Source organism: Amblyraja radiata, chromosome 8, assembly GCF_010909765.2.
Source record: "Amblyraja radiata isolate CabotCenter1 chromosome 8, sAmbRad1.1.pri, whole genome shotgun sequence".
NCBI classification, from domain to species: domain Eukaryota; kingdom Metazoa; phylum Chordata; class Chondrichthyes; order Rajiformes; family Rajidae; genus Amblyraja; species Amblyraja radiata.
In genome coordinates, this window is record NC_045963.1 from 59818455 (window position 1) to 59838747 (window position 20293).

The 20293-nt window shown below is 42.1% G+C and overlaps 1 protein-coding gene across 1 annotated transcript in view; it reads left to right on the top strand.

Moving 5' to 3' along the window:
• Positions 1-20293, top strand: part of cd109 (CD109 molecule) — a 112015-nt gene that overhangs the window by 78999 nt on the left and 12723 nt on the right. The window contains exons 23-29 of the mRNA XM_033026045.1: positions 3737-3913; positions 6180-6261; positions 11346-11574; positions 13010-13181; positions 14886-15082; positions 17491-17646; positions 18953-19018. Coding sequence (XP_032881936.1) covers positions 3737-3913; positions 6180-6261; positions 11346-11574; positions 13010-13181; positions 14886-15082; positions 17491-17646; positions 18953-19018 — 1079 coding nt within the window. The remainder of the gene's footprint in view (positions 1-3736; positions 3914-6179; positions 6262-11345; positions 11575-13009; positions 13182-14885; positions 15083-17490; positions 17647-18952; positions 19019-20293) is intronic.

Consider the following 20293-nt stretch of genomic DNA (forward strand, 5'->3'; position numbering starts at 1 on the left):
CCGTGCCGCCCTCAATTTTCCTCACCGGATGAGCGGACCACCACTGGCATTGCTTGAGCCTAAGCAGGGGTGTGGCAGGGATGTGGCAAGGTCATGGCTTTGCTCATACTTAAGAAACACTTTGTCTGGACCTCACTGTATGCCGGCTTTGACTCACACTCCTAGCTGATCTCACCCACAGCAGATTTTCTGCTGAAAGGTAGTGGGAAGCTAAACCAAACAATCAATTTTTTGGGGGAAAGGTGTTTCTCTCCATGTTATTTACTTAAAATAAGGACCAACAAACTGGCCGAAATATTGGGGATTGCCATTGGGATTTCCAACTCCATTCTGTTTCGTGTCAGCCACGACGTGGTCATTGTTCTTACAACATAGAAACAAGCCCTTCAGTCCAACTTGTCCATGACGACCAAAAAGCCCCATTTACTCTATTCCTATTGCCCGTATTTGACCCATTACCCTCTGAACCTTTCCTATCCATGTACACATCCAAATGATATAAAATATTATTGTCTCTATTTCAACCATTTCCTCTGACAACTCATTTCATAAGCATATCGCCTCAGTATAGAAAAGGTTGCCCCTCAGGTCCCTTTTAAACCTTATTGTACCAGGCATTCCTTTCTCTTCCATGTCCTTCATACAGTTGAGGTGTGAGTATCACTATCCAGGCCAGTATTTATTCCCGGACTCGAATGACCCTTGAGAAAGTGGTGGTGAACCTCTTCATGAACTGTAGAGACTTTACTTTGATTGAGGAATACGATTTAGCAGGCTGCTTATGAAATTGTTTCTCCATGAGAGCATGAAAATAGGAGTAGGCCACTTGGTCCCTCAACCCTGCCCCGTCATGTAATATCAAGGCTGATCTGCCCCAGGCCTCGTCTCTTTCTATGCAATTTATCATAGCCCTTAATTCCCTGACCTTTCAAAAAAATATTTCTACCTTCTCTTTAAACATGTCTAATGATCCGGCCTTCATAACACTCAGGGGCAGAGAATTTCTGAGAAATTCACCACTCTCTACATACCTCAGTTTCAAATAATCGGCTCCTTATTGTGTAACACTGTCTCCTTCAGTGGGGACTCTCCGCTAGTGAAACCCTTGGACAGTTACCCTGTCTTGGCCCCTTGGAAGTCTCTTATCATTAGTAGAGCTAGGAAGTGGATACCAAAAGTGATTGGCTAAGACGTAGGCGGAGGGATCAGCATCATGTGCACAGAATTCGACAGGCATGTGTTTTTCATCTAAATATCGTTCTAAACTGGCAGTTCTATTTTGGGGCTTGTAACTTCTTGTTGCAAAGAATTTTGGTTCCCTTTTTCTCCTTCTGAAGCAAATATTTTGCGGGACACATCTGTGTCCAATCTCCTTTCATTTCAAGGCAATCGTTTAATCTGAAATAGACCGATGCAGAATATTTGTACCTTTATTTTAGTTCTCATTTTTGCCTTTCAAGGTCTCCTCCATAGAGCACAGATTCTTGCCAAGCCCCAGATCAGTAGTAATGTCTGTTTCTCCATTCTCCTTCAGATGGCTCAACTTTGCTTTTTGATCACAGGGATCATTATAGTTATTCCTTCAACTGTGGCATCTTCGATTTTCACCCAGAGAATTGTGAATCTGTGGAATTCTTTGCCACAGAAGGCAGTGGAGGTCAATTCACTGGATATTTTCAAGAGAGAGTTAGATTTAGCTCTTAGGGCTAAAGGAATCAAGGGACATGGGGGAAAAGCAGGCACGGGGCACTGATTTTAGATGAACAGCCATGATCATATTGAATGGTCGGTGCTGGCTCAAATGGCCGAATGGCCTTTTGCACCTATTTTTCTATTTCTATGTTTCTTTGATTCAGGAGCAACAATCCTTGTGTTCCTGTCATGTCTAAAACTGAACCTATTCATTGCATCTTGGCATAATTAAATTGGTTCTGGTGCTTAGTGGGTTAAAGTGTGAGTGTATTATATATACAGTATAAACTTGGCATCAACTCCTTTGATAAAAGTTATTGATTAAAGTACTTAAAGTAGTTAAAATAACTTATCTGAGAGAAGCGAGTCCTCTGATAGGGAATGTCGATAATAGAGGGTAACTTCTAAAAACTGAAAGCCCTGGATTTATTGGAAATAGTCAGCAAAACAAACAGCATCTGTGGAGAGTGAAGAAACAAGAACATTGTTTGAACACCTGAAGTAAAATCTGATATTGCTAGAGATTTTCAGCAGGTTATGCAGCTTCAATGGAGACAGTAACAGGGTTAATAATTCAGATTGTTGACCCATGGTTTGCCAAACCTTTCTTCAGGCTGATGTTTTACACTTCTATCGTTTCGGTCGGCAGCGACAGGTTGGGCCGAAGGGCCTGTTTCCGTGTTATGACTTTCTGCCTTAGGGTTTCTTCCATTGAAAGATGAAATGAAGAATTTCAGTGGGAATCTCAAATTCTGCCCTCCCATCCAAACCACAGAAAAAGTACAACAGAAGCGTTCAAATATCAGAGGGATATAGAGCAACATTGGGTAAATGGAGGTGAGGTACAGAGTTGGAATGACCGAACTGGCTGGCAAAATGCCTCCTCCTGTTTCTGCCCTTGCAGTATTGTTATGAAGCTGCTCATTGCATACTGCAACTTAACCAATAGATCATTCAAAAGAGTGGACAAAACCTCTGACAAACACTGGAGATTCACATCAATTCAGATTTATAAATTAGCAGAATAAAAGGAGGAAAGTTGGCATCGTGCTCAGTATTCTGGTTATGATATTGAGCTCCATTGAAGGCAATGCTATCATAATAGCTTCCCCATATGTCTGAAGGAATAAATAGTTGAACTTGGCAGCCATCGTATGCATAAAGCATGCAGCTCCTGGAAAATATCACGGACACTGAATTTTGGAAGGCCAGGACATCACTTGGGTTTGGCACAGCCCTGTTGGTATCATGCATGTGGAATCTTTGGGAATGGCACTGGCAGAATGTCCAATTGAGCAATTGACCAGATGACAGCAAACTCATAAGTGAAGCAAATCCTTAATTACAGCTGCTGGGACTCCCTAGGTGGAAAATTGGCTCATTTGCTCATTCTGCATTGGGGCATTTAATGCATCTCATATCCCACTTGGGTAGCCTATATTGCAATGGTACGGACTGTACGAAATTTGAATTTTCAAATTTCAGGTAACCCTTACTCATGTGTTCTTTCCCCGTTCCTACTGATCCACCTAGGTTCTCATTCCCTTTGTTCACCTTTTCCATTTCCTACACCACCATCCCTGTTACCCAAACACTTTACTCTTCCCCAGCCAGTCCCATCAGCCAATCGCCTGCACACCTATCCACTTGGGCTTCTTCATTTCAGCCTACCATCCCTATCCCCTCTCACACCTGGTTCTATTTGCCCATCATCCCTCCCTTATCTGGTTCCACATCACTTTACAGCCTCCACCTCCACTTTCTACATCACCCATCCAGGAAATATTGGGTTAAAAATCAGACACAATCAAATTAGCAAAAATGCACTGCAAGGGCTGTGTACAATGCCAAATTGACCTTTTCACATTCTGATTCAGGGAGCCTCTTTATTAGGGTAGAGGGTCACTATTAAATGCATGGACTGAGTGGGTTTATACATTGTTGAAAGTTTTATGCTTTTTGAGAATGAGCCACAATGTGGCCAAGACAATACGAGTAAAAATTAAATGGCAAATCTCCTTTGATAATCTGCTTCTCCTTTCAGGTGATATCTTGGGACCTTCTATTAATGGTTTGGAAGACTTGCTTCGGATGCCATATGGGTGTGGTGAACAAAACATGATCAGATTTGCTCCAAACATTTACATTTTGCAGTACTTGACAGCTATAAATCAGGTGACTGAGGAGATGGAAGCAAAAGCCAAGTCCTACATGATCCAAGGTGGGTTTGCCAACCATTTTAACTTCCCTTCCCTTTGCCATACTGATCTCTCTGTCCTGTGCCTCCCCCATTGCCAGAGTGAGGCCGTGTGGAAACTGGAGGAACAACATCCCATATTCTGCTTGGGTAGCTTAGAACCTAATGGTATGAACATTGAATTATCCAGTTTCCCTTGGCCTTTGACCAACCATCTGCTGATCAGAAACCTCCCTCACCTGTATCCACCTATCACTTGTCAGGTTTTATATACTTCTATTAAGTTTCCCCTCAGGCTTCAACGTCCGAATGAAAACTACGCGGTCACAGGGAGAATGTACTAACTCCGCACAGACCGGACCTGTAATCAGGATCAAACCCAGGTCTCTGACACTGTAAGGCAGCAACTCTACCGCTGAGCCACTGTGCCGCCCCTGCCTCCCACCACACTTCCAGTTTTCTCCCCCCACCACAATCAGTCGGAAGAATGGTTCTGATCTGAGATATCACCTATCCATATTCTCTAGCGATGCCGCCTGACCCGCTAAGTCAGTCCAGCAATTTTTTTTGCTTTTGGTTTTCTTTGGCTTTGTATTGTAATGTGTTACTGCAATGATCAAGGAGTTTCATGTTATGCCTTCAGCTTCCTAAGAATTAATCAGGAAGAGTAACCAGCTTTCTATTGTTGTCAATTCTAACCAACATGTTAACCACATCATAGTGGTAGCACATATTCTCTTACTGTTGAGTGAGCAAGTAGTTGGATCAAGTCCCACCCTAGAAGTTAAAGACTCGCATAGCACAAAGACAGACTCTTCGCTCCACTGAATCTACAACCACCATCAAGCATTAATTTACACTAACCCCTTTCTTTAATTCTCCCCATATTCCCCTTAAATTCTCCCCAGATTCTACCACTCACCTATACGCTAGGAAAAAGTTACAGTAGGCAATCCCTTTTCCCCACTATCCCTCTCACCCTTTCCCCTTCCCTCTCGTCCACTTTCACCTATATCCTTTCCTCTGGCTTCATAATTTACAGCTTTCACAACCCGAGATGTCATATATTCATAAATTATAGGAGCAGAATTAGGCAATTTGGCCCATCATCTACTCCACCATTCAATCATGGCCTTTCTATCTCCCCCTCAACCCCATTCTCCTGCCTTCTCCCCATAACCCCTGACACCCTTACTAATCAGGAGTCTGTCAATCTGTAACTCTACCCAGGCCTTTCACTATCCGGTAAGCTTCAGTGAGGTTCCCCTCATCCTTCTAAACTCCTCGAGTCCAGGCCCAGTGCCGTCAAATGCTTATCATATGTTAATTCATTCCTGGGATCATTCTCATAAATCGCCTCTGGACCTTCTCCAACGCCAGCACATACTTCCTCAGATATGGGGCCCAAAACTCACTTTGCCATGACTTCCATAGATGCTGCCCAACCTGCTGTGTTACTCCAGCACTTTGTACCTTTTTTTTCTACACTAGCATCTGCAGTTCCTTGTGCCTACAACCTCCTTGGGTGTATGCCTTGTGGGTTGGGGCTAGAAACTGGAGCGCCCGGGGGTAACCCACCCGGTCATAGGGCAAATGTGCAAAGAAGACTGCATCAGGACTGGAGGAAATATTGTATTCTGTTCTGTTTGTGCATTGAATAACTCTTCTGGAGACAAATGAACATTTGTTTTTATTCCTTCACAAAATGTCTGTGTGAATGTCTAGGTCAGCATTTACTGCCCATTTCCTAATTGCCCCTTGAGCTGAATGGGTTATGACATCATTTGAGGGCAATTCAGAGACAGCCACATTAGTGTGTCTGGAGTCACACAGACTGGATAAAGGCAGCATTTTTTCTTTTCCCTGAAGTTTCCAGATGGGTTTGTATAATCCAGTGGTTTCATGGTCACCATTGCAGGTTCAGGATTTTTTTTTAAATTCCAGATTGATTCAATTAAGTGCATGTAAATCCCCCAGTTGCTGTGGGATTTGAGCTCGTGTTCCCGGATCATTGCTCCAACCTCTGGATTACTAGACTAACAACAATAATGTAACCACGATATTAACATTCCCACGATTCTCATAAGTCAAAGGAACACATGAAGAAAATGATCATTTGGGCTTTGGACGTTGATCCAGAATTAATTTTCATTGCTAATTCCTGCCCTGACCATTTCACATCCCTATCTTATGCACAGAGGCTGTGTCTCATTAGCTCTCTGGCAAACCAAGTTGATCCAATTCTCTTGTCAATGTTTGCACAGTTCTTAGCAATACTTCTGCTTTGCAGGTTACCAAAGGGAGTTGACGTATCAGCGAACTAATGGCTCCTTCAGTGCATTTGGAAACTCTGATTCTTCTGGAAGTACTTGGTAAGAAGGTTTCTGTTGGGAGAGGATTGAAGGCCCATTCTGCCTGCAGATGCAATTACAAGGCTCTTATTCACTCAGCTGTGGAACCAACCCAAAAAAACGTCGCAAGATTTATTGCTTACTTTTCCTCAGTTTAATTCCTGAGGAATGTGGTGGGGATAACTATCAGTAGAGAATACATTCGGAAGGACCCACTGGGAACATAGTCACACTGAGCGACTTTCCATCATGCCAAATGGACTCAGTGGAAGGAGAACCAGTGGCTAGTTCTCAGCTGGTTCTCACTGCCCTATGTGTGGATGGCTAAGATTCCGTCAGCTCTGCCTGCCAAATTCCCTGGTTCTTTAACTTTCTCTCTCTCTCTCTCTCTCTCTCTCTCTCTCTCTCTTTTGCTTTCATCCCGCTCCTCTGTTGCCCCACTGGTCTCACTCGCTCCACCCCTTGCTCTCATTTGGTCATGCTCTTTGTATCTTTGCTCTCTCCCTCTCTCTCTCCTTCTTGCTGTCAGCCAGTCACTTTCCTTTGCCCCGTTATTCCCTAATTCCCCCTGTATTATTCAAAATAATATGCTTAGTTGCTGCTCCCATTAACCTCGTGAGCTTTACATCCTGCCACAACCCATGATGACATGGTTTGAGATAGTCAGTTGCATTTCCAAAGTGCTGTAAACATGTAAGATGCACACAGTAGTTTTTTTTTTGAAGTGTGGTACATCTGGCACGGTTGATTCATGAGAATTTTGTTCCGTGACTGACCTGGAAAAAAAGAGTGAAATACAGGAGCTTTGGCCCCTACGCTTGCAATGGTTTGTGATTCATGATTAAATCAAGCTTTCAGTGGTCAGTAAGACTTACAAAAAACTAAGCGATCTCCTCGTTTTCAGCATTTTATTTCCACTTTACAATACCGCAGCAAACATCTTGTAGCATGGTCAGCTTTAGCAAGCTCCTTAAATGAGAGCTCTTTAAAGTTTATTGGTCTCAACTTTCGGAAATAATATTGCTGATTTGCAAATGACATACTTTAAAAATAGGCCTTTGTAAAGTCAAATTTATTTCTCTTTCTTGAATCTGATAAGGTTTCTGACTGAGCTGTCTACTTGACTACTACAATTAATTGACTGCTGGTCAATTAATTTGAGATTGTGGAATGTTTTATGTACAAGTGTACAAACAGCAACCATATGGGAGAGAAAGTGAAAGATATGAAAAGGGAATGCTAGAGAAAAGAAAGAATGGAAAAGGGATACGTGATAAGTCGAGGAAATGGTGAGAGAATGTGGAAAAAAAAGGAGAGAAAGGAAGATGAAGAACAGATCAAAGTGGAGTGTAGATAGGGGCAAAATGCCAAGAAGGAAAGGTTGCTGGAGTGCAGGAAGGCAGTGCAGATGCTGCTTTACACCGAAGATAGACTCAAAATGCTAGAGTAACTCAGCGGGACAGGCAGCATCTCTGGATAGAAGGAATGAGTGATGTTTTGGGCCGAGACACTTCTTCAGACTCAGTGTCTGACAAAAGGGGCTCGACCCAAAACATCACCAATTCCTTCTACCCAGAGATACTTCCAGTCCTGCTGAGTTACTCCAGCATTTTGTGTCTATCTTTGGTTGCTAAAGAGTGTCAGGAGAGTAAAAGCTGGTATGAATCGAGAGAGGAGTGCAGGAAGAGAAACTAAAATCCAGGACAGGAGACAATGGATAGATTGCACGTGAGAAAGAAAGATTAAATGAATATTAAAGGTGAAGAAAAATAAAAATGGCAGAGAAATGGTTAAGAAGGAGAGAGCTGGTAGGCACAGAATAAGGAGATAGAACAAAGAGTCAAACAGTCGTCAAGTACAGAAACAGACCGTTTAGCCTACCACGTCCTTGCTGATTTTTCTAGCCAGCTGCATCAATCCTATTTGGTAGGATTTGGACTGTATCCTTCTGGGCCTTGTCTATTCAAGTGTCTGTCTAAATGCCTCTTAAATGTAGTAATTGTATCTGATTCCACAAGATTGGAAATGGGAGAGAAGCCAGAGTGGTTGAGGAAAAGGAGTATATATTTGAATTTGCTGCTTCTATGATTTACATTGCACTTGATATTTTAACCACAGCTAATCCAAGCTCTAGACAAATATTTACCGTGACTAAACCACATCCTTAAATAGAAGAGCTTGCTTTCTAGTGCCATTAAAACTGACATTGTAAAGTGGTGCTTATTCTCTTATTCCTCAGCCTGCTCAGGTCAGTGAGTAATACAGTCTAGCTGTCAGCCTTCATCATTCTGTGGTTAGGTAGAAGGTTGCAGGTTCAAATCCCACTCCAGGATCTGGAGCACAGATTCTAATAGGAAATTCCCTGTGCAGTGACAAAGCAGAGGCAAGGATGGATTTAATGGTTACATGAAAGGGCTCTCCTCAATGTCTCTGATCAATATATGTCCCTGACACAGCGGTAGTATAGGTGGTGCAGCGGTAGAGTTGCTGCTTAACAGTTTTCAGAGACCCGGGTTCCTGAGTATGGCTGCTTGTCTGTATGGAGTTTGTACATTCTCCCCGTGACCTGCGTGGGTTTACTCTGGTATCTCTGGTTTCTTCCCACATGACAAAGAGGTACAGGTTTGTAGGTTAATTGGTTTGGTATAATTGTAAACTGTGCGTAGGTTGTGTAGGATAGTGTTAGTGTGTGGGGTTCACTGATTGGCACGGACTCGGTGGGCCAAAAGGCCTGTTTCCACGCTGTATTTCTAAACAAAACTAAACTAAAGTAAGCTAACAGCATTGCTACACCCACTGATCTATTGTTTGTGGGAATCTGCGATACACAATATGTTTCTGCATTTCCTACATTGATTTCTTGCCAATTTATGGCATTGACTGCTTTGATGTGTCCCAAAATCGGAATAGAATATACGTGCAATTTGTATCGTAAATTAGGCATCAGTAGGCACCACCCTAACAAAATGATTTGGGATATGGAAATGCAGAAAACCTCAGATGTTGGAAATTGAATGTAAAATAGAAAACACTGAAGATACTCAACAGGTCAGACCGCAGGCGTGGAGAGAGAAAAACAGAGCTAGGATAATGTTGATGACCTATCATTAGAAGTGGAAGAATATTAGAGGTAAATCAAGTTTTAAATGCAGTGAAAATGAGGGAAGGAAGGCCAAACCAAAAGGGAGTTCTATGAAAAAGTGGATGGCAGGAGTAAAGAATTTGAAAAAAAAGATGAAGCTCCCTGCAGCAAGATTTAAAAAAAATGAATGCTGGAAATATGAGGAAAAAAGCTGGAGTGTAATATGCTTCTTCAGAATGTAATGCTGAAACTTGTCAGAAGGTGAGGTTGTAAAGTGCCTATTCAGAAGGTGAGGTTGCAATGTGCCCAGTCAAAAGACAAGGCTATAACGGGCCAAGTCAGCACTGAGAGGCTGTGATAAACCTGGTCTATATATATGCATCTGCAATGAGTTGACAGCAGTTGAGGGCTGGCTGCTTCTTATTTCCCCAGCTCCCTTGTTCACGTCAGCCTGAAAGCCTGCTCATCGTTCTCACCGACCCCTGGGTAAAGATGTTACTCCAGGATCTCACAATATACAGGATGTCTCTTCAACCTTTTTCACCTGCAGCATTTTGTTTTGATTAAATCGTCCCTCTCTTCCCTGCTCCTTCCTCACAACTCTGAACATGTAGTTTTCTTTTGAGCATTTATCTGATTGCTTGTGAATATATTGTAGATTCTGTTTCTACTACCCCTCAGGCATTAAGTTCCAAACCACAAAAACACATTGTAAAATTATAGAAGCACAATAAACCGTGGCACAACTCAACTGTATGGTCCCCCAGCCCCCCTTTGCTGTTTAATCTAGTCCTCAGCTCTACTTTGCTGCATGTTCCCATGACCTCGCTGTATTTGAACTTCAATGTTCAAATGGAACCCAGTGTAAGCTCAAGCAACAGCACCTCATCTTCTGTCTGCAATTTTGGAACTCAGTACTGAAATAACCAGCCTTTTTGGATATATTTAGGGCAAGATGCCAGGAGTGTTCCAGGTGGATTGGGACGTCTGGTGATGGGATAAGTGGTCCACAGTATGGGGTGAAGATTCTTGGCCAAAGAAATAGGCACAGATTCCAAGGTGGGGAATAAAAGTTCAACAGTTTGGCAGACTTGGAACTCATAGAGGTGGAGAAATAGTAGGATAAGGCCTGGCATTCGGTGATCAGTGAGGGGAAGATCAAAAAGGATAGGGTATAGTGGAAACTCAGCCAAAGGTGGGTCTGGGAGGAGAGATGAGGGCCAGAGGAAAACAAAACAGGAGAAGAGTGAGCCGAGGGGTGGTGGTCAGGAAATTTGAATTCTGCGCTTCATGGAACGTACTGCAGGAGAAAGAGAATGAGGCAGATACAATAACAAGACATTTGCACAGAAACATGAACAGAAAATGTTTCAGGCGTTATGGGTCAGTCACAGACAAATAGGATGAGTTTAGATGGGCACCTTGGCCTGCACGGATGGATTGAGGCAAAATATGTATAATTCTGTGACATTAACTCTTTCCAAATTGGTGCCTACCATACATATGTCTGTCATTTTGGACTTTTCTGCAAGTGGCAGTAAGTCCCCAATGCTTAGCCAACCAAATAATTCCTTTATTTTGTAAATCCTCCACCAAGTTACTCCCCAACCTTCTGTAAAAGAAGTTCAGACCAGAAGTGTTCATTCTGTTTCCCTCTCCACAGATACTGCATGACTTACTAGGTGTTTCGAGCAGTTTCTGTTTTTCTCATCCCTCTGCTTTCTGATTTCTGAAATAACTCGTTCAGCCATGTCACAAACTACTGGAATAGGAACCAGACTTAGGATGTTTCATTTTGGACTTTACCCCAGTGATTCCATATCTCTTTTTGTATCAGGGAGTAGAGAAGAAATTAATTCTCTGTCACAATTTGCATTTTGCCTCTGAAATAGGGGCCAGTTGAAGTCCATCATGTCTACAGTTATATTGTGGGTTTGGAGCATATGGCCAACAGTGGACATCAGTTCCAGAGCATTGATTTGAAGAATGTATTATTGTAAAACATATTATTTTCTTTTTTAAGGTTGTCGGCCTTTGTACTGAGGTGCTTTTTACAGGCAGAGGAATTTATCTACATTGACAAGGCAGTTTTAAACAATGTCACATCCTGGATAATAAAACACCAGACTAAAAGTGGCGAGTTCTTGGAGCCAGGCCGCGTGATCCATACAGAACTCCAAGGAGGACAGAATGGGCCCATGGCGCTCACGGCTTACGTACTGACGGCACTTTTGGAGGATGAAAAATACAAGGTTGCATGTCATTTCTTGTAATACTCAATAGTCTGCCTCTGTGAACATGGTGTACTGCAGATGCTGTAAATTTTGAAAGTTAGCGGGATGTATTCAATAGATTAAGGGAGAAACATTGTAGAAAGAAGGGATGGAGTAACTCAGCAGGTCACACATCATCTTTGGAGAACATGGATAGATGACTTTTCGGGCTGGGACCCTTCTTCAGTCTAACCCGAAACGTTACCTAATATTCTATCTATTCATGTTCTCCATAGATTCTGATCCGTTGAGTTATTCCAGCACTTTGGGGGTTTTTTAAGGCAGAAACAATGCTTATGTTTTACGGTCATAAGCATGGTGTTTGGGCCATTAAATAAAAGTTGTACAAGCAAAATAATAACAGTGAGTCAAGGTAACCGAGTTATACAGCAGAGAAACAGGCCCTTCAGCCCACCATGTCCATGCCAACCATCCACAGGTTACAAAAGTGTTCCATTCCTGAGAACTGATCGTAACCTGAATTTTCTGTAAGTCAGACATGAACGAAAGTCAGTTCGTGGGAGAGATCATGGGAACAGCAGTGACAGGAGAGTAAGCAGACATTGGAAGAGCCGCCACCAGTCGGCCTCACCCTGACTCAGTGAGTGAGCCTGATCAGCGTTCCCCCAGCTCTGCTGGCCTCAACTCAGCCTCAATTATGGGCTATCAATAAGTCGAGAGTTCACAACCTGGGAAGGCCAGCATACTAATATCATTTTCCACCAAATTATCTAGCCTTTTGCTCGATGGTGTTTCAGGTGCTCATTGAGATACATTTAAAAAGTCGTGAGTTTTAACCAAATTCTAGAAATCTAAAATAAAGCAGAAAATGCTCAAAATACATGGCAGCAGATATGTAGAGACTAGCGCAGTGGTGCAGCGGTCGAATTGCTGCCTTACAGCACCAGAGACCCACGTTCGATCCTGATTATGAGTGATGTCTTTATGGAGTTTGCACATTCTCCCTGTGACCGCATGGGTTTTCTCCAGGCGCTTTGATTTCCTCCCACACTCCAAAGACATGCAGTTGTTGGTTAATTGGCTTCTGTAAATTGTCCCTAGTATGTAGGATAGAACTAATGTATGGGTGATCATTGGCCAGTGTGGACTCGGTGGGCCGAAGGACCTGTTCCCACGCTGTATCACTAAACGAAACTAAGCTAAAGAGGCAAAGGATTAATATTTCGGATTATTGAAACATTAACTCTATGCAAAGACATTGTCTAACCTGGTGAGTGTCCCCAGTATTTTCTGATTTAATTATGCAGTTTTGTAAACTAGCATCATTAATCTTTTGTAAAAAAGTTAAAGAGATTTAGCCTCCTGCCATATATCAACAACGTTTGCATTTTTGTTTGTTCTATTTATTTTGTTATCCTAGTCTGTACATTACTTTCAAAGATGTTTCTTTCAGGATAGTGCTTTAGATCAGGTATCAGGTGCTGTATCGTATCTTGAAGGCAAGTTACATGATGGGATCAGTAGCAACTACACTCTGAGCCTCACAGCATATGCACTGACCCTAGCCAAGAGCAAATTCGCAGCAGAAGCACTCAATGAACTAAATCAAAGAGCAGACCAACAGGGTAAGGCTGGAAGACAATTATTCTGAAAAAGTGTTCTTAAGTTGCAATGGTCTTTGAATAGGGTTAAAGATTGAATGATGAGAACAAATCACTGAACATTTATTTTGATTACGATTTCACTCCAATTCATTTAAAAGCAACAGAGTGGACCTGTATTCCTGAAACGTGAAAGGAAATTCAAGAACTGGAAATTTGAAATGAAAACAGGAAATATTCAGCAGGTCAGGCAGCATCTGTGTGGAGAAAAACACTGTCAAGTCAATGACCCTGCTTTAGAGCTGAAGTAATGAGAGAACAAGCATGTTTTAAGTTGCATGCTTGGGGATGGGTAGAGAGGACAGAAGGATTTTCCATTATGGGATGAAGACTCAGGTTGTCCAGGTGCCTTTGGTGTTGGAATCTTTAATGTGAGAAAAATGTATGGTTGTTAATAACAACAGATCTATTGATGATTATACAGAGAGTGAAGTCAGTAAATTGAGGTGATCAAAGGAGTTGATTGGATGGATAACAAGGAACTAATTTTCTAATTTACTGAGTTTTTTATTACAGATAGTTTTTGTGGTAAATGTTTTCTCCAATGGACAGTCTTGAACAAGGCCAGGGGTTGGTGTCAGAGACATGTTCCTCATACCTAAGGAATTTCAGACTTCCCTCCAAGTAGCTTTAACCCAATTAAATAAAACCCAAACCCAAGATTAAGGAACCAAAGCAGGTTCATTGGGCTGGATAGAGATCAGCATCAGAACAGGCTTGGAGGTTTGATTGACATCGTCTTCTTCTCTTGGTCAATGTTAAGAATGAAACCAATAACATGCTTGACCTCATTATTTCTGTTCTAAATCGGGTCATTGACGTGAAATATTGTGTTTTTATCTGGGCCATTTGGTGTTTAGTGAAATAAAACCTGTAAGATGAAACTTTGCAACAACTTGTGGAAGGAGTTTCACAATCCTATCACATTTTTGCCCATAATTGAAACACCAGTAACTTGGGATGATAGGCATCTTTTAAATGGGGTTAAAAGACTATCGTTCATATATTTTGACAAGTAAATCATGTAGTTCATTGTTTATACTGCTGACATATTTAAGCCTAACCAGCTAATAGTATCAATACCAATAATAAAACATATATTTATAACACAAAAGTAGCAAGGGTTACAAGTGTTTATTTTGTCAAAGTTTGAACAGTTTCATAAAGAGTTTAAATACTTTAGAACAATTTGTTTGGATTCTTTGGACATCACTGAGAGGACAGCATTTGTTGCCCACCCCTAATTTCCCTTGAGATTGAGGTGATTAAGGTTGCGGGGACAGAAGTTGAAATGAGGTGCCCTTGCCCTTGAGATGGTGAGCTGCCTCCTTGACCTCCTGGAGGCTTGGTGAAGATGCTCCCATATTGTTTTTGGGGAGGGATTTCCAGGAATGATCATTGATGTGACGAAGTGCATATATTTCCAAGTCATGATGGTGGAAGAATTGAAATTGTTCCTTAATTGTTACACCAGCATGATCTGGTTAACTAGTGCAACTAATAATTTATAGTATTATTGTTTATTGCATATTTATTTGTTATTTTGTTGCATTTAATGTGCCTGTAAAGTTGCAGCAAGTGAGAGTTTCATTGTTCTGTTCCCAGTACACATGATAATTAGACACTTGCCTCTTGAGCTCAGAATAACCATTCCGTCTTTGACCACAGCTGGTGTAAAGTTCTGGTCATCACCCGTGAGCAGACCTTCCTTCTGGGGGGGACAGAAGACCCCCTCGTCAGACATTGAAGTGGCTGCCTATGCCCTGTTGTCACACCTGAGGCAGGAGAGACTTTCAGAGGGCATCCCCATCATGCAGTGGCTCAGTCAGCGCAGGAACCACCTTGGAGGCTTCTCTTCGACCCAGGTACACGTGACACCTTGACCCCTGTTCTGCTAGGGCTTGGTTTCTGCTAATGTTCTCATGTATGCAAAAGAGTGAGAAATACATCATGGGCAATGAGGTAATTCAGTCCATTGTGTCCAGTCTGGCTTTCTTTAATACAATATCAAATTAGTTCCACTCCCCTGCTCTTTTTCTGCAAATGTTATTCCTATTTCCCAGTGAATGTTCTCTTAGGATCTTCATGCTGGTCACCCATGCATTCTCTGCAGCTGTCCAGCCTCCTAGTGTGAGCTAAAAGTTCCCGCTTTTTTCCTGTCCACTGTGTTTCACCATTCATAGAGTTATAAATCTAAACAACATCGAAACAGGACCTTTGACCCAACTCGTCCCTGCTGACCAAGGTGCCTTCCTGAGTTAGTTCCATTTGCATTTGACCCATATCCATTTAAAACCTTTGTACCCATATACCAGTCCATATATCTTTTAAATGCAGTTGTGCCCACCTTCCTCTGGTAGGTTGTTTCATATACCTGCTGCCTTCTGTGTGAAAATGTTACCTGTCTGGTGTCCTTCAAATGCTCTCCCTCTCACAAATCTATGTTTATCAATCAGTTTTAGGGTCCACTACTCTGAGAAAATAACAGACCATTCATCTTATCTAGATTCCTCACAATCTTATAAACCTCTATTTGATCACCCCCACAGCCTCCTTTGCTCCAGGATAAATAGTCCCAACTATCCAGTCGCTCCATAACTCAAGCCCTTCAGCCCCGGTAACCTTCCTGAGAATCATTTTTGCACTCTCTTCAGCTCTTCAATAAGATCATGGCTTATCTTCTACCAATTTCCTATTACATTCCTCATATTCCTTGAACCCTCTGACAGCCAGAAATCGATCTTTTGTTTGTACATGATTGGACCACCACTTCCGGCACAGAAATTAAAAAAGATACATCACCCTTTCAGTGACAAATGATCTCTTTGTTTCAGTAAATCCCCCCCATTTCTTTTTGGAGATCATAGTCCTTTGCTCTGGGCTCCTCCACCAGGGAAAGCATTCTTCCCTTATCTACCCAGTCAAACACTCTTGATCTCCCCGTTGCTAAAGACTCCCCCTACCATTCCCATACTGATTTTTCTGTCCTGGGCCTCCTCCACTGTCAGATTGAGGCCAAATGCAAATTGGAGAAACAGCACCTCATATTTCACTAGGGCAGCTTACAACCCAGCGATATATTGATTTATCTAACCAAGTAACCCTTGCTTTGCCTGTTTCTCTGTCCCTACCCCACCCTAGTTCTCCAACTAGTTCCACTGTCCTGATTAAGTTTACTGTTTGCATGCCTCGTTGTCAGCTTCCTCTCAACCAACAAATTAACCATTTTACATTTCCTTGATCATTGTCTGCTTTGATCTGTCATTTTCGCTCCTATACTTCAATATCTCTAGTTTCCCTCTCCCCTGACTCTCAGTCTGAAGAAGGATCTCGAACCAAAACGTCATCCATTCCTTCTACAGAGATGCTGCTGTCCCGCTGAGTTACTCCAGCATTTTGTGTCAAACTCTAGAATTTTAATAGCTGCTCATTTATCTAAAGAATAGAGGCTCTGCTTCATTTGGCAGGCCCATCAAAGGAAGTGTCTGGTGAATCTTTGTTGCATTCTCTGAAATTCTACACAATACTTCAGCTCCGGTCTCAGCAAGAAGCAACAAACAATCAGCTGGAGGAACTCAATGGGTGAAGCAGCATCTGTAGGTGGAAAGGAATAGTCTGCATTACGAGTCGAAATCATGCATTAGGCCTCCTTCCTTTACGTCCACAAATGTTCCTCGACCCACTGAGTTCCTCCAGCTGATTGTTTTTTTGCTCCAGATTCCAGCATCTGCAGTCTCTCATGTCCCCGTCTCACCAAGGCCATAGGCAATCACTGTAAGGCATCATTACTTTTGTGTTCAATCCTTTAGCAATAAAGACCAATAACTCTTCATTCAGCGACAAGAGTCATAGACTCGTACTGTCCAGAAACAGGCCCCATTGACTCACTCTGTCCATCAATGTTTTCTATGATTCCTTTAAATGAATCACCTCTGCTATTACTGGTGGTGAGGAGAACATCCCGCAACTCATTCTGATCGTGCTCACTTCCACCTGATCTCCAGTTCACCTCTGCTCCAGAACAAACAACCCCAACTTCTCTGCACATTTCCCATCACTGAACTTTCTGGCTAGTAAATCAATAACTGCAGATCCCAGTCATCTCACAAAGTTGAGTTGAACATAATCGCGAGTGGTGTGAAGCTCTGGGGGGGGGGGGGGGGGTGCTAAAAGTAAAAATGCAGCAGCCGAATGCCCTCCATTCATCTTCACTCAGTAATTATGTGGATTGGATTTGTTTTCAGGGATCTCTCTTTTTTGCTCTTTATTCCAGGACACGGTGATAGCCCTCCAAGCACTGTCCCAGTTTGCAGCTCAGAACATCGTTCCCACGACAGACCTAGTTGTTTCGGTCAATGGACCTGGGCTAACTGTCCCAGCAACTTTCACCATCTCCTCCGCAAACATGTTGGTCCTGCAGGCTGTACAGGTATTTGCTCCATTTCTGCGGGCTACAACAACATTAGCTCAACCCAAGGGAGCAAATGGAAAGAGCATTCATAACACTTGAAACCAAAAGGTCCAGATGCCAGGAATCTGGAATATCAATGGGAATGCCCAGCATTTCAAGCAGCACCTGCGATGAGAGAAACTGAGCCAATGCTGACCTGTATATAAATTGAACTGTTAATGCTGCTTCTTTCCCCGCATTATCCCCAATTTTATTCTTAGCCCCTTTCACAATGTTGGGACATCCCAATGCATTTCATAGCCAATGGAGGTACCGGCACATTTGCAGAAAGTACAATGGACAACTTAGACCCAGTAAAACTCCATGAAAACAGGGTTATAATGGCTAGCTCATCCGTATAGAGGTGGTTGAGGAAGTAACTACTGACCAGGATACTAAGGATAAGTGCCACCTATAAGTCCCAGCAACCCCTACAACTTTTTCACACCCATGGCATGGTATCTGTGGCAACCATCTGTCAACGATGGGATTTCTGCTTCACGTAATATCAATCACAATCACAATAACACTTTATAAGCCAATTATGTTTTGCAACATTGAGTGGAGAAGATAGATAGTTTCTTGATGAGTATGGGGAGATTATGGGGAGAAGGCAGCAGAATGGGGTTAGGGTGGAGAGATAGATCAGCCATGATTGAATGATGGAGTAGACTTGATGGGTTGAATGGCCTAATTCTACTCCTATTCCTATGACCTTAAGACCTTATAATCCAAAGTGATAGCCACAGACACATAGGAATTTTTGACTTTGCATTCCCCAGATCATTCATCTAATAATACAACTCAGCCAAACTGAATGAAACCGAGATATGCCTCAAGCTTCTATTCAGAGTTACCGAGTCCATACACTATTGAAACTGGCCCTCTGCCCACCGAGTCCATGCCAAACATTCAAGCATTAATTATATTTTTAAATTCTTCCCTTATTCCCAACAATCGCCTCTGGTTCTGCACTTATCTACCTACATGTAATGAGCAATTTACAGTAGCCAGCTAACTTGCCCGCCCCACACATTTAGGACACAGGATAAAACCAGAGCAATCGTAGGAAACTCATGTATCACAGGGGATATGCAAACTTCATCATGCAACACCCAAGGTCAGAATTGATTCTGGGTTGCTGGAGCTAAAAAGGAACAGCTCTAGTAGCTGTGCCACAATACAATCCTCCAGAGGTAGTTCTGCTTTGATTCTAACTGACCTGTAAACAAATTGTTCTTAGTTAATCTTACCTTTACTATGGTCATTTTCTTTCAATGTACAGATTGGGATTGAGCAGCCTCTACAAGTGACAGTAACAGCAAAGGGTCAAGGCATGGCCATTGTCCAGGTATTGTAACATTATCAGCCATCAATAACATCCATTAAACATTTTTTTCTTACTGTTTAAAAAAGGTAGTCAACATTTATAGTCACTGAACCTTTGGGAAGTATGTCTTGGAATGTGAGTAGAGGAGATTTACTGAAATAGAATTATTGAATGGTTACAGCACAGTAGCCATATAGTCAAACAGCACGGAATATACGAGAGGAAATTGGTTTGCAGTGAAAGGGGATAAATTTAAAGGGGGTCTGAAGGGAAACTTTTTCACACAGGGTACTGTGTAGAAAGAATGAGCCACCACAGAAAGTATTAGAAGCAGATTCAATTGCAATGCTTAAAAGACATATGGGCAGATACATGGAAAGGAACGGTTTGGAGTGATTTGCCATCTATTAAAGTAAGTGACATGCAAAACATTTCCAACAAAATATTATCTGTAGAGTTTGAGATCTGATGCATTAACTATTTTTCTTTCTACAAATGCAGCCCAGATTTGTAGAGTGTTTCAAGCATTTCTCTATTCCTATTTCAGATTTGCAGCATCTGCAGTTTTTCTGTTATGATTTTCATAAAAACATCTTTTAATGGAGATAGTCACCACTCAGTACAATGCAGTGGCTGCCACATTTTATCAAAAAGCCATGCCATATGGCCTTCACAGTTCATAATGTTTACATAAACCACAGATGGGAAGGTGTGCGTAGGCAGGAGATGGCAAAAGCGATGGGCATATAAAACAAATGGGGAGATGAGCAGTAATTAAATGAAAGATGAGTCTTGAGTTGTTGTACCAATTTCATAATACAACTCGGCCAAATGAATGAAACCGAGGTATGCCTCAAGTTTCTATTCAGAGTCACCGAGTCCATACACTATTGAAACTGGCCCTTTGCCCACCGAGCCCATGCCAAACATTCAAGAATTTAATTCTATTTTTTAATTCTTCCCTCATTCCCAACAATTGTCTGAAAATGGAGATAGATATTGTGACCTAAAACACTGCCCTATCCATTACAGATTATCGCTTTATTTTATCCATTCCATATTCATGGTGCATTGCATTAGGGAGGCTGCTCGCCCAATCATTTTCTTTTCTCTCTGCTGTCTTCTGGGAGAAGATACAGGATCTTAAAAGTCCAGATGTCCAGACTTAAGTAATTTGTTCACCACTGCCATCAGATTTCTGAACCAGTCACCTCTTTCACAACCCCTCTCGCAAGTGCTGCCACATGCTCTTACCCTTCTCTACCTCGTTCAGTTATCCTGTTATTGTGGCACTAC